At 35.2% G+C, this 13,451-nt stretch overlaps 1 protein-coding gene across 1 annotated transcript in view; it reads right to left on the bottom strand.

The window, feature by feature from the left end:
- LOC113395365 (glutamate decarboxylase) overlaps positions 1 to 13,451 on the bottom strand; it is a 41,808-nt gene that overhangs the window by 10,573 nt on the left and 17,784 nt on the right. Inside the window, exons 5-10 of the mRNA XM_064219513.1 lie at positions 13,156 to 13,282; positions 2,768 to 2,965; positions 2,231 to 2,349; positions 1,893 to 2,033; positions 1,321 to 1,431; positions 1,176 to 1,243 (exon numbers count right to left, since the gene is read on the bottom strand). Of these exons, the coding sequence (XP_064075583.1) occupies positions 1,176 to 1,243; positions 1,321 to 1,431; positions 1,893 to 2,033; positions 2,231 to 2,349; positions 2,768 to 2,965; positions 13,156 to 13,282 (764 nt within the window). The remainder of the gene's footprint in view (positions 1 to 1,175; positions 1,244 to 1,320; positions 1,432 to 1,892; positions 2,034 to 2,230; positions 2,350 to 2,767; positions 2,966 to 13,155; positions 13,283 to 13,451) is intronic.

Genomic DNA, 13,451 nt, shown 5'->3' with positions numbered 1-13,451 from the left:
TAAACTGCAACTAAATTTATACGTTCAGTATGAAAATATATATTGAAAATATCCTAATCCACGCGTTTTTATGTGATTTATTTATAAAGGACATTAATGTACATATTAATTAGTAAATAAATAGTGATTCAGTTAGTTACTTATCGATTCATCAAAAAAAAAAAAAAAAGATAATAAATAATAAGCAAATTAAATATTTTCAGGCAAGTTGGCAACCCTATGTCATTGTCACTCGCTCCACTACGCACGCCTCTCGCATTTGCCTCCCTTATCCCCAGTGCAGTATTTAACAGCCATGATTGATGGCGGCTAATGGTGGAAAGATGGGATTAAATGGCTGAATTCAAGGAAAACTAAGAGACTTATGTGTGAGAAATTACAGAATAAACTACACTTCCTTCAATTTGAAGTTTTTTTACAAGATCGTATTGACAATCTTACTGTAGTTTTTTAGTACTAACGATTAGTTGTTTTAAGTGATTATGCAAAGAGCCTATCTATACGTGTAATAAAATCGGAGTGTCTGTTTGTAATATTAAAATAACCGCTTTTTACTAAATGCATATGTATGTATACACGGTACATATACCTAAATAATATTTTTTACAATTTTTGTGTGTCTGTCTGTCTGTTTGTTCCGGCTAATCTCTGGAACGGCTGGACCGATTTTGACGGGACTTTCACTGGCAGATAGCTGATGTAATAAGGAGTAACTTAGGCTACTTTTATTTTAGAATTAATAATAAAAAGTCACGCTTTTTTATTAAATTCAAACGCGCACGAAGTCGAACAGCTTGTTGTTGAATGAAGTTTTTGTTGCTTAAATCCTCAATGTTACCTCACTACGTTTCGTAAAGCTACCAAGCGTTGGAATTCTCGATTTTTGGTTGAGATTTACGAGTTCTAATTTCTAGCCACTAGACCATCGGTTGATTTTTTTAATAATATCCACAATCATTAAATCAAGCTCAATTGCGGTAAGATGTTTTTTTTTTAATTTCAATAACTGACATTTGATAAAGGTGCTAAGTTTTGCAGCCCGTGTTAAGTCCAGATAATAAAAACTTAGTCTTTCGTCTGTGTCTGACTGTTGTGTTTTTCGCGCTACATAGCCAAGTATTTTGGCACAATCGATCAAGTCTTTACATTTACATTTACAGCTAACTAAGACTTACCGTTCGATGCCAGTGAGACGAGGGTGGCGGTACTTCTTGGAAAACAAGAGACCGCCTCCCCATGCCGCCTATAAAAAATATCATATTTTTATAATTAGTATTCAGTCTTATGGAAATTGAAAATCATCTAATTAGGTATACGCACATCAACGTGCATCCAGAGATCATATTTCTGGCAGATGTCCGCGATTTCCATCAGAGGGTCGAAAGCTCCAAGTACCGTTGTACCGGACGTCGCGTTCACAAAGAACGGTACCTGAATGAAATATATAAGATTACATCAAATGCAATAATTAAAGTGACAGCACTTTTGGCACACCTTTTTTTTACAAAAAAGAGTCGTTTCGCTCTAACATCAGTTTGTAGTCTCTTTTAATGTTGTATTCGCTTTTGGTGCTTCACTATGATGTTACGCACGCTCCAGCGGGTTTTTATTATTATTTGAATAGTATACTGTATTATTATTATTTAGTTAGTTTTGTAAATTAAAGGATATATATCAAAAATGATAAAAAAAGCGGTTATCATTGTCTACGATACCATGGCTAAGATTTTCTATTCAGAAAACCATTGGCTTGTTACTTACAGATCAAAGGGCTACGGATAACGGATTGTAGAATAGATGTATGAAGCAGACAGACAGATACTAGTGTTTGAAAAAATATAAACGTTAAAGACGGAACCTGAAATAAAGTTATCTCAATTGAAGATACAAACATTTCCTCTGTCACGATGGTATTTCACAAGCCGCTCCAGCTCGCTGGAAATCATGCGCCCATTCTCATCAGAGGGCACGCACACGCAGTAGTCCGTGCCCAGACCGCAGACAGACGCGCAGGACTTCACCGAGTAATGGCACTGCACAGAAGAGAATCCGTCGTATTTATATACGTCTACTGCGTTATTAAATATTTTGGAATAAATTTATTTCGAATTTTTCCGAAAAAAATAATAATCTTCTGAAAAATTTACTATTTTTGAAAAATAATGATTGAAATACTTAGAAGACGTTTCTAGTCTTGGCTGACTATCTTTAACGAGGGAATAAATATTACCTGATCAGAAGTAAACATGACCAGATGCCCAGGAATGCTGGAGAGACCCTTCTCCTTGTACTGGGGGAACTTGTGGTGCCGAGCTGCCAGGAAGGCGTATAGGTTCGAAACAGAACCACCTGATGAAGAAGACAAAAAAGGTGAATACTTTTTATGATTATAAATATAAATATGAGAACAGCAATCTTCAATGATCTAAAAATTGTTTTTTTTTTAATATTTCACAAACCAAAAAATCGGTCACCCAACGGTAAGAAGTCGTTATCTCTGACATTGTAATGCGCCACCAACCTTGGGAACTAATATGTATGTAATATTTTACGGCTCTTGTCACTCTGGTTCGCTGACCCTTTAAACCGGAATACAACAATACTAAAATTCATTAACATGGACCACTTACATTCAGGTGACCAATCTACCAAACTTCTTAGTAAACCCGAAATCTTCGGTTACCATTCAGGTATTCTAATCACTGAGCCATCTCTGGACTATAAGACAAAAGATATAATCTACTTATATTTTGCATCTCATTCTTACCTGGAGCCAAAATAGAGTCACCATTCTTCCAGCCAATCATGTTCCTCATCTTCTCCAGAACAACGTTCTCCATCAAGATGAAGACAGGAGCTATCTCATATGTAAACATGTTGGTGTTCGCGGCAGCCGTCAGCCATTCGCCAGCCAGGGAGATGATGTCCAGACCACAAGACAGTTGGTTGAAGAAGTGGGGGTGGCCTGGGAAAGAAAAAATATGTTTAAGTACATTCTTCAGTTTCACTAAAATAAAGTAAATGAACGCGTTACTTATTAATGTTTGTTTAAATAATGCTAGCCTAATATTATAACAAATTTAATTCTCAGGCCTGGTGATGAACCAGTATCTTTATCAATATCTTACTCCTACTCTTGGTAATCAGGAAGATATAATTAATGATTAGTAATTAATAAAAATAAATTATATGTATTGTAGAATATGCTTTTTTGGGTAATATTAGTAATGTTAAGCTTATGTCGATTTACAATTAAATTAATTATGTTTTGAAATGTCTTGGAAAATGGCAGAATTTTAAGGACATTTTACTCAATGTACTTTTACCATTTTAGCACAAGTAGTGCGACTTTGATGACCTTTGTATCTCACTTGTGAAATGTTGATACGCCATTTTGATGAGTATATTGTGTAAATTTTATAATTGTCATAATCAATGACATATCACGTTCGTGTGTGACTTTCGAGTTTAAGAACTTCGTACAGAGCCTCTACTGGTCAAATAATTATAATTGAATTTGCAGTTGAGGGCCTATAGTTTACATTGATTTAAAAGTAAGTTAAATGAGTATCCATATAATTCTCTCAAAGAATAAATATTATTTCTTTAAATATAATTTTGTTCACATATCCGGGACAAACAATATCACCGACCGGTTCTCGTCCGGATGCAATAGCACGGTCGACTTATCCGCACAATTGAAATGTGATCCAAGTTCCGCTTGTACCCTTAATAATCTCCAATCCAATTTTCGGCATGTGTCAAATGCCATCAGAACAATATTATATAGAGACGAAATATTTGTATTTCAACCGATGATTCCGAGTTCAGACCCAAAAGCGTCACTGAAATTTCATGTGCTTAATTTGTTAAATACAAATCATCTGGTTCATGATGGAAACCTGCACTAGCTGGTCTAATAATGGAGGAATAATCTCCAAACCTTCTGCTCAAAACCGTCAGTAGTAGGAGATTTAGAGGTTACTTGACAGAGGAGGCCTGAGAGCCGAGATAATAATGAACAAAACATATGTTACGGTTTAGACGGTGAGGAACGAAACAATTTTGTCTCTTTCTTTTGAATGTCAAATCAGTTGTGATAGAAAGGGAAAAACTATCATCACCTTTACGATATAAAATTTGTATTTTTTTATGTAAATATATTTAATGTCATAAGATTATGCTGTAAATGGTTTTGTGATTGTTCTTATGTGTTTTGACTAATGATAATACTTATTTTGTTATTGTGTTGTTTTAGGTTGTGGATTTACAAAGAGTCTACAACTATTATGCCTTCGAAATTAAATTGAACCTTTCATCTCGTACCGTACAATCTCCATCGTGTCTTCTCCATCGCATTGCGACATGCGCGAAATAATCTGTGCCTTCTTGACACAAATAAAAGCCATAAAAACTCACTTCGTTTATAACTCGTGAAATGTTGTAAATCGATTTACGGTGATATGCAATTTAGATCTTGTGGCCTTTAAATTTTTTTTATTTTTATTTTATTTTTTATGGACGAGCATATGGGCCACCTGTTGGTAAGTGGTCACCACCGCCCATAGACAAAGGCGCTGTAAGAAATATTAACCATTCCTTACATCACCTATGCGCCACCAACCTTGGGAACTAAGATATTATGTCCCTTGTGCCTGTGATTACACTGGCTCACTCACCCTTCTAACCGGAACACAATAATACAGTGTTGCTGTTTTACTATTCCACATAACGATTCAGTAGCAGTTCAAACAAAGTTTGATCGAAATAAAATCATCCCCGTTATAAATTGGTAGAATTGGTTCCCTGGTTATCTACAAAAGTGATAGTTTAAAAAGTGGAGAAAACATTTCGGACATTTTTTTAAAAGATTAGGACTCACTTCCCAAATTTCTCGGTATTGCAATTTACCATCAAAATATAAGTTTTAGTCTTTGAATTCCTCCGTGTCTGAGTGTCTGCGTTTTGTGATGACTGTAAATTTTGGAATTTTTGAGGACAGTTTCATTCAGCCCCAGTGAAAACTAAACGAATGGTCACATTAAGCGTATTGCAGACACTTCTTGACAACGATATAACTAATTTAAATTCCCACTTCGGTTTTGATATTGTTTACTCTCACCCCAGCTGTGATAAATCGTCCCGCGGGAGATGGGGCTTGACGCTTAGGGTTACCACACATTCCGATTAATAGTGTGCTGTTTTATTATGTAAGTCTTTAAATACCATAGACTAGTCTAGCTTGTATGTGTGTGATGAATGAATGTGTACTCTGCTTCAAGGCATAACATCTTTATCAAATAAATGATTTTTTTATTAGGTTTTGCAAATATATTATTTTATGATGTTGGTAGGCGGACGAGCGAATGGGCTAACTGATGGTAACTGGTCAACACTGCACGTAGACAATGGCGCTATAAGAAATATTAACCGTTTTGGGAACTAAGATTTTATGTCAAACCAGAATACAACAATACCGAGTACTGCCGTTTGGCGGTAGAACATCTGATGAGTGGGTGGTACCTCCCCAGACGGACATGCACGGGTTACCAGTAAGTAATTATTGGATGGCAGACTGGCAAGGGAGACAAGAAGATGGTCCTTATCTTACATAACCACTGGACTAGTAAGGAATAAGAAATAAATATTTATCGAGTTTATTAAAAGAACATTGACAATTTTATAATATTGATTATGACGCGTGTCCCGTAACTTTTCAATACGTATGGTGACCCTTATTTATGATATTTTTTATCAAAGGAAATAGTCCGAGTCTTGTCGTGTGCCGCGGTTACATTCTTAATTTCCGTTCTGAAACGATTTATTGATAGTTTTTATCTTTTATCTGTTTATAGAAAAAATATTTCAGGCAGATTGACTGATTGACAAATCAACATTTACGATATATAGTCCTTTTCATTCTCTGTTTTCTCAGATTTTCTTTGTTTTTTATTTGATAGCTTTTGACGAGTGTTTAGTGTCGACAAAAAATAGTCTAAGAGTAAAGAAAAAATGTTGAAAATATGCAAATTTATGGACGATATGGACGAAGTCAGACCTTTGGGACGAACACTAGTAAATACAATAAATATGAACACATATAAAATTAAGAATTTGCTAAATTTAACCAGGTTGCTCTAATAAGTACTTTTGAATCATAAAACTCCATGATTCGACCTTTTTGAAATAACAAAACTGGAAAGGAACAGTAGCTTCACTGTCTGTTATAAAAATCTCATTACATATGCAATTCTTCAAACTATGTTGACTGATCTGAACGTAGGATAACAGTGAGAAGGTGCGATTTTCGAATTTGGATTTTGTACCACAAAGAATTGTAGTACAGATAGTTCAGGCTGGTTTTTGAGTCTCGTTTTAGGTTAAATGTATGTAAGACTTTTTAGGTATTTGGATCATGGGACGAAAAAAATCGTCGTCGACGTCAAACAGTTTTTTTATAGTCGAAAGAGCCACTTGATGTTGAGTGGTCACCACCGCCCGCTCAGTCAGAAATATTAAGCATTCCTTAGATAACCAATGCGCCACCAACCTTGGAGCTAAATGTTAATGTCCCTGTGTCTATAATTACACTTGCTCACTCACCTTTCAAGCCGGAAGACAACAATACTACGTATTGCTGTCTGGCGTTAGAATATCTGATGAGTGGGTGATGACACGGGCTTACTCAACTTTACCAACAAGTATACCAGCATGGTGGTATAAACTTCTCTTAGGAGGAGTCGAGCCTTTGCTCCAGAAGATAACTACCGGCAGTTAATATTTTTTTTTATAATATATTTGAATGTAATGTAATAATAAAAAAATTAGCTCATGTCAATCTCAACAATAATGTTGATTCAATACCATGGGGTTACCATAATAAAATATATATAAATTTGTAGGAATTTAATATAATCCCCTCGGTATGAACCAGATGGGGTCGCTATTAATTTGGGCTGGCAAGTCAGGTGGAGTAATTCAGAATTAATCTACATTTTAGAGGGCAACACTAGAGGAGGGTTGAAATGGTTTGAATGATTGTTTATTTGGTATGACTGACTTGAATGGGGTTTGGTGGAATTTACTTTTTGTAGTCCCTTGTTCGTAACATATTTGTTTTTTGTTTGTAAATTATATTTAAATAATAATCTGATAATATTTTAAATGAACATGGTTATTTTTATTACTATAAGTATTTAAAACGGGATATTTAGTATGTTTTTTATTTTTATTTGGTGGAGCTCGATATTTCGATATTATCTACGAATGTCTTGTTTACATTTATTCACATTTGTTCACATTTTAAACATATAAGACTTTTTTAATGTGATATGTATTATGTAATTATTAAAATATATATTTCCATTTGGAATAATAATTAATTTGATTACATACTATAAGTAATATTTAAAGGACGCATCAACATCTTTATATTAAATAATTTTATAAATGCAAAAGTGATTGTGCATCATATCGTTAACTAAATATGAACTCACTAAAAATTGACTTTAAAATTCAATTAATATAGCCTATTCCAACCACAAGTGAACAAAAGTCAAATAAACAACATTTGACATCAGATTGACGCGCTGTCATTGGTTGATAGCTGGAATAATCTATGATATTTATTATCGAAAATCAATTTCGAAAATGGCGATTAGAACGTTGAGGATGCTATGCGATGATGCATCGGAACTCTGGCAGTTAAATTAAAGGTGATTTAAGTTGTTAAGTATTCCACTCTTATATTATAAATAAAGACAGCTTAAGCCAAGAATTGACTATAATTAATTCTATTTGACAGTCAGTCAGTACATTAACTTATATAAAAATAAAAGCAGGCATCTGTCAACCATAAATTTAGTACCATAGATAACAAAAAACCTCTATAATAATTTTGTTTATAGATAAAAAATAGTATAAAACGAACACGCCCTCGATCCGATAAAATAAACGATCTAACACATTTGATATTTCTGACATTAACAGAAAAAGACGCCCCTCAGAACTCTTATCTTTCGCCGCAAAAATCCCAGAGGACATCTCTTAAGTATAGCTGTCAAAAACAAACAAGTATATAAAAACACGTTTAAATAAATATTGTACTTTATACAGTTCGAAATAAAGTTCAGTTTTGTGCTATCAATTGGTGGTATGATTGTGTCGATACTGATGTACTTATAAAAAAATCTTTGCATTATTATACATATTGTATTTGATAAAAAAAAGTTTCAGATCAGCTGAGGCCATGATACATTCTTAATAAAAAAAAAACTTTTTTTATTAAGAATATATCAGTCAAATAAGGAAAATGTTTATTAAAGATGTAAACTGTGAAATATTTTAAGTATAACAATGAAAAATAAACATTATATTTATAAAAAAAAAGAGTTTCTATATGACAAAATTAAACTTTTACCTATGTGTAACAAACACGCAATTAACTCGCCCTATAATGTTTATACTTTAAGGTTATAATTTTCCCGCCACGCGCCGCTGTCAAAGTGACAGCAATCAGTGGCCATTGTGGTCGCGTCGAGAAACTGGATTTGTTTAACTAACAATGGTGTTATAAGCTATTGTTTAGATATCGGAATGATTGTTACTGAAATTACAATTAGGTTTACGAATAGACTTGCTATTATATATAAATTGGGGAGCCAAATAAAAATTACACAAGATGAAATTGATCAAATTTCATTGTGAAATATGAAAACATTTTATCGCCATGCAGAATATAAACCGACTGCACCGTTTCGCTAGTGAGTATAAGGCCGCAGATCCTGAGGTACTGGCTCAACCCGACCATGGTTCGACCTAGGCCTTGTGAAAACTTATCTGGTTTTTCAATAGCAAACCGTAGTATACTTCATACTTGACTAGTCTCCTTTGAGACTGGCACACGTGACTGTAATTGATCAGGATGTCTTATTAAAATATAAAAAAAATAAGTAAAAGCATATGAATGTACCACAACCGGGTAAAAAACCTTCTCGCCACTTAAGGAGCATATTGTATTTCACAAGGTGGCCCGACGACCTGGTGAAGGTCGAGAGAAGCCGCTGGTTGCGGACTGCACAAGACCGGTAGTTGTGGCGATCTTTGGGGGAGGCCTATGTCCAGCAGTGGACGTCCTTTGGCAAACATGAATGGCCCATTATCGTCCACCTATCTATATCATAAAAAAATAATAATTATTATTATTGGTATAGTCCTAACAGAAAGTCCAAGCACGTAGTACACTCCTCGTAGTTTAATGAAGTTTGTCTTCCCCAAGTTACAGTAATGATGTATTCAAGTTACAGCATTAAGTTAGGACGCAATCGGTTATTTTGATTGGTTGAATATTTATTGATTTTTTTATTACAAGAATATCAAATCCCTGTCACGTTAATTGTCTAAATTTAAAGCGATTGAAACTGCTACGCACGAACTCGCCACTGATAGCCACTATCAAAGACGATTATCAGGACAAAGTATCAGGAGAAAGAGTTTCAGCGAAGGATCAATGGTTTCACGTGCATTCTAAAGCACTGACATGTACAGTTCCTGCCCTAAAATGGCTTTGAACCCTGGACCAAAGGATCTACGTCCTTGTAAGCCGACCACTAGTTCAAGGAGGCACTCTGCATCGGCTTTATATAAACACTAAAAATGTTCTTATCTCTCATAATAATAGGAGTCTCACACAATGGCGGAGTCCATAAAATCAATCCGGCCTTTCGTTGAAGGGGGATGATCTATCAAACTATGGTAATTCAACGTCAATAGCACCCTGAGTATGGGGGTGACGTGTAGGGTGACCATCATATCAAAGTTCCTTTGGTACTGCATGTACCGGCTATTTTTATTCCAAACACAAAATAGATACAGCCTTAACAGGAATTAGGTATGCAGATGAACTGGACCATCTGTATGTGGTGTACCCTGCTCATAAATATTGGTTTTAAGAAGTAGGTATAATTCATTATTTAAGCATCAACTCTAAGTTATTGTACCCTTAAGCCTTTATAAAAACGGGCTTAAGTTTTAATCCGGAATACAAAAATAATGTACCATATTGTATGTCTCAACTATAATCAAACATGTGGTCACACTACTGCGGTAGCTTAATCCAATGATTTGGGTGATATTAGGGCACTCGGTGTAAATCAAGACGGGTTTTTATAATACGGCTTAGGGTTTTATTGTTTTTATTTAAAAGCCGCGGGTTTAAGTTAACGGCTCACTGTAATGGCGGACTTGGTTGAATTAATTTGGCTTAAAGTGATTTATTTGTTGGTTCAAAATTGTAATGTTTTTGGAGATTGGTAGAAGTTTTACATTCAATTATAAATAATCATGAGCTTCTGATTAATTTTGTCCATGGCGGTTATTCTCAATGGAGATTATCAAGATGCTGGTATATAAAAGTAACCATGTGTACACGCCAAGATGCTGATGACGCCAATATGATGCACTCTCTGATTCCTCACTTCCGGAAAGTAAAGAGGCACAGGTTCAATGTCTGATTTGAGTTGCTATATGGAAACTGCTCGCTTCCCAACTTCTGCGGGCTAATTCTACAATGGTTATGCTATGATTTGATTCTATTCCGATCCAACTTTGACCAAACTGCAACTGGATCGTTAGAAGAATAGAGAGTTCAAGGTTTTGAACCCATGTTCGACAGCTGAACAAACTAGTCATTAAAAACAAAAATACCTGTGGTCAGTTCTCCGAGCCATTTCACACACCTACAGGAGACAGGTATTATAATCATATAACTTTGTCTCTTTCTGGCGAGAGAATGATTCTAAGAATTACATTCAGCTTTATGGTGTAGCATCTTCTTTTCAGTTGAATATTGTTGAGTCCGGGGTGCTGTGCATTTAATCTATTTTTGTAAAAAGGCGATTCATAAGTCTATAACCAGTGCTACTACAGGCACGAGGGACTTAACATCTTAAGTTCCAAAGTTGGTGACGCACTCAGGGCCGGATCTACCATATGGCTTTTTGGGCTTCAGCCCAGGGCCCCGTGGATTCAAGGGGCCCCATGGATTCAAGGGGGCCCCAGCGAAGTCAAGTCAAAGTAAAAAATAGACGATAATGCGAAAGAATCCATAATTTTATTAAATTAATCAGATAGTATGGCTTGCAGCCCTGCGAGTCCCGCAATTAATCAAACCCATTCCATTAATTTAATTCAAGTCTACGTTCAGATATATCTTAGGTGGGCCCCTAAGTAGTGTTAGCCCAGGACTCCCTAAACTTACGGTCCAGCCTAGACGCACTGGCAAGTCAAGGAATGGTTAATTATGTAACGCTGCCAATGTCTCCGGGCAGTGGACAAATTTGATATAGAAAAAATGCCTACTTGAATCAATAATATTTAGATTTTATCTGTACTAAAGAAAATTGTTTACAACTTATCATAGACATGATAATTTTGCACGGATTAAACTTTTGTCCATAGGATTTCAGAACTGGATTTTTTAACCTACAGAGTATGCATGCACCCTTAAAATGAACTCTTTCATGTCAAAAACGTTTGTCCCGTCATACAATCACGAGCCCGTATAGCTGCTGTCGATTACTCCGTGCTCGGTCGAGCACGTAATTCTACAATAGGGGGAGCTGCGAGTAAGTACGGCTCTGTTAAGTACGGCTGTTTTAGTGCAATTTCTTGGCGAAAAAATCTAGCGATACGTACGTTGGTGATCAAAATTCGACCCCAACTATTATTGATAATTTGAGTATTAATTTGCACGTTTCGATCATTTTTTTATTAACAAAACCAGACATTTTAATAAAAGGACACGATATATAACTATTTCTTTAGTTATTGAACTAGTTATTAGCACAAGATGAATTATAAACACAAATTAGAGGAGGAGAGGAGGACATACCCCAAAAGTGGAAAGACAATGTACATGTGATTTCGCCGTGAAAGCGTAACGTAGTTTCTCATTTATAGAGTAATATAAGCATATATTTTCCATTCAATTGTCTATGAGAAAATTTCTGATAGGTCAAACGTATCGTTTTAAACAAGAAAAGTCACAATGCAACCCTTGTATACAATAAAACGTACCCCCGGCCAAACAATTCAATTATATCATCAAACGGTGCGGAATGATCGCTGCTATTACGTATAGTGATCATTTGTGGCTCTTTTTCCCTTAACGTTAAGAGATAGTAATTACCCGTGGTTTTGCTTGTCTATTTCATACTGTTACCGGTAAATTTGGGAGTCGATTGCTACATTAAGTATGTTCTCAAGCCAAGCATGGTCTCAGAGGTGACATGGTACCGCCCAAAATTGTATACGTCTAATTGACAAATCCTCTAAAAATAGACCAATGATGTTTTTTTTCCTACTGAAATCGTTACTTGAGGCGTCGAGGTCGTCGTAGGTCTGTACAGGCGTCGCGGTCAACTTACTCGGTATATGGAACCCCTGGAATATCTCAATTTGAACGCATATTGATAAGTTTTGTTTATTTTTTCTTTGTTATTTTAGTAAGCAAGTAAAATAGCTTCATAAAACACTTGCTTTAATAAATATTGAGCATGATATATTTTTCAATTAAATTATATGATTTCTGAAGTGGTCTCAAAATTTGTTTTTTTTTTATAAAGTTTGTTATTTTTTTTTACGTGTTTCAATTGCTATACGTCCCTCATTTTATTTTATAAATATGATGACCACTCAAATTAGATTGGGGTTTCTATAAGAACTTAGGTCTCTTATCTCTAGGTACGAGATATTTTCCCATTTTTGTGACTAAAAGATTCTAATTATGCTTATTAAACAAGTTTTCGTCCACGTCTAAGCGGAGAGGATCAGGTATATATTATAAGGTAGGTACTAAAATGCAGCCTATGTTACGACTGGATAAAAAAAAGCTAATGATGAAGGAATAATTAAAATCGGCTCAAAAACCTCAGAGTTCATCGATTACAAACGAACGAATCTTTTCTCTATACAATACAAGTATATATCTTTTATTTAAATTTCGATCACCAAAAATAACCGTGTACCAAAAAGAATTCTATATTTGAAAAACCGTGTACCAAAAAGAATTCTATATTTGAAGGACCGTATACCAAAAACAATTCTATATTCAGCCCAGGATCGAAACCTTTACAAGCTACGTCTAATAAAACTCACCGGTCTTGACTTGATGCTTCAGGGCGACCTTGCAGTCTTCCAACAGCTGCTTCAAGGGGAGAGGGTCGTCTGGTAGGTGAAGATCCAGCATTCTATTCATCTCCTCCGGCATCTTGAACTCCAGAATCTAATGATAGAAAATCTTTTTATTACTGAACATGGGACTCGTTGACGAAAGGGAGTTTTTATAAATTCGTCGTAAAATTCGTGAACTTTACACCAAGTTCCAGCAAAACCCGATAGACTTGGTCCGGTATATGTATTTATACTAATATTTATGGCGATCATAAGATCTT

The sequence above is a fragment of the Vanessa tameamea genome, chromosome 28 (genome assembly GCF_037043105.1).
Source record: "Vanessa tameamea isolate UH-Manoa-2023 chromosome 28, ilVanTame1 primary haplotype, whole genome shotgun sequence".
Classification (NCBI taxonomy): Eukaryota; Metazoa; Arthropoda; class Insecta; order Lepidoptera; family Nymphalidae; genus Vanessa; species Vanessa tameamea.
This window is presented reverse-complemented; position numbering and strand designations above follow the sequence as displayed.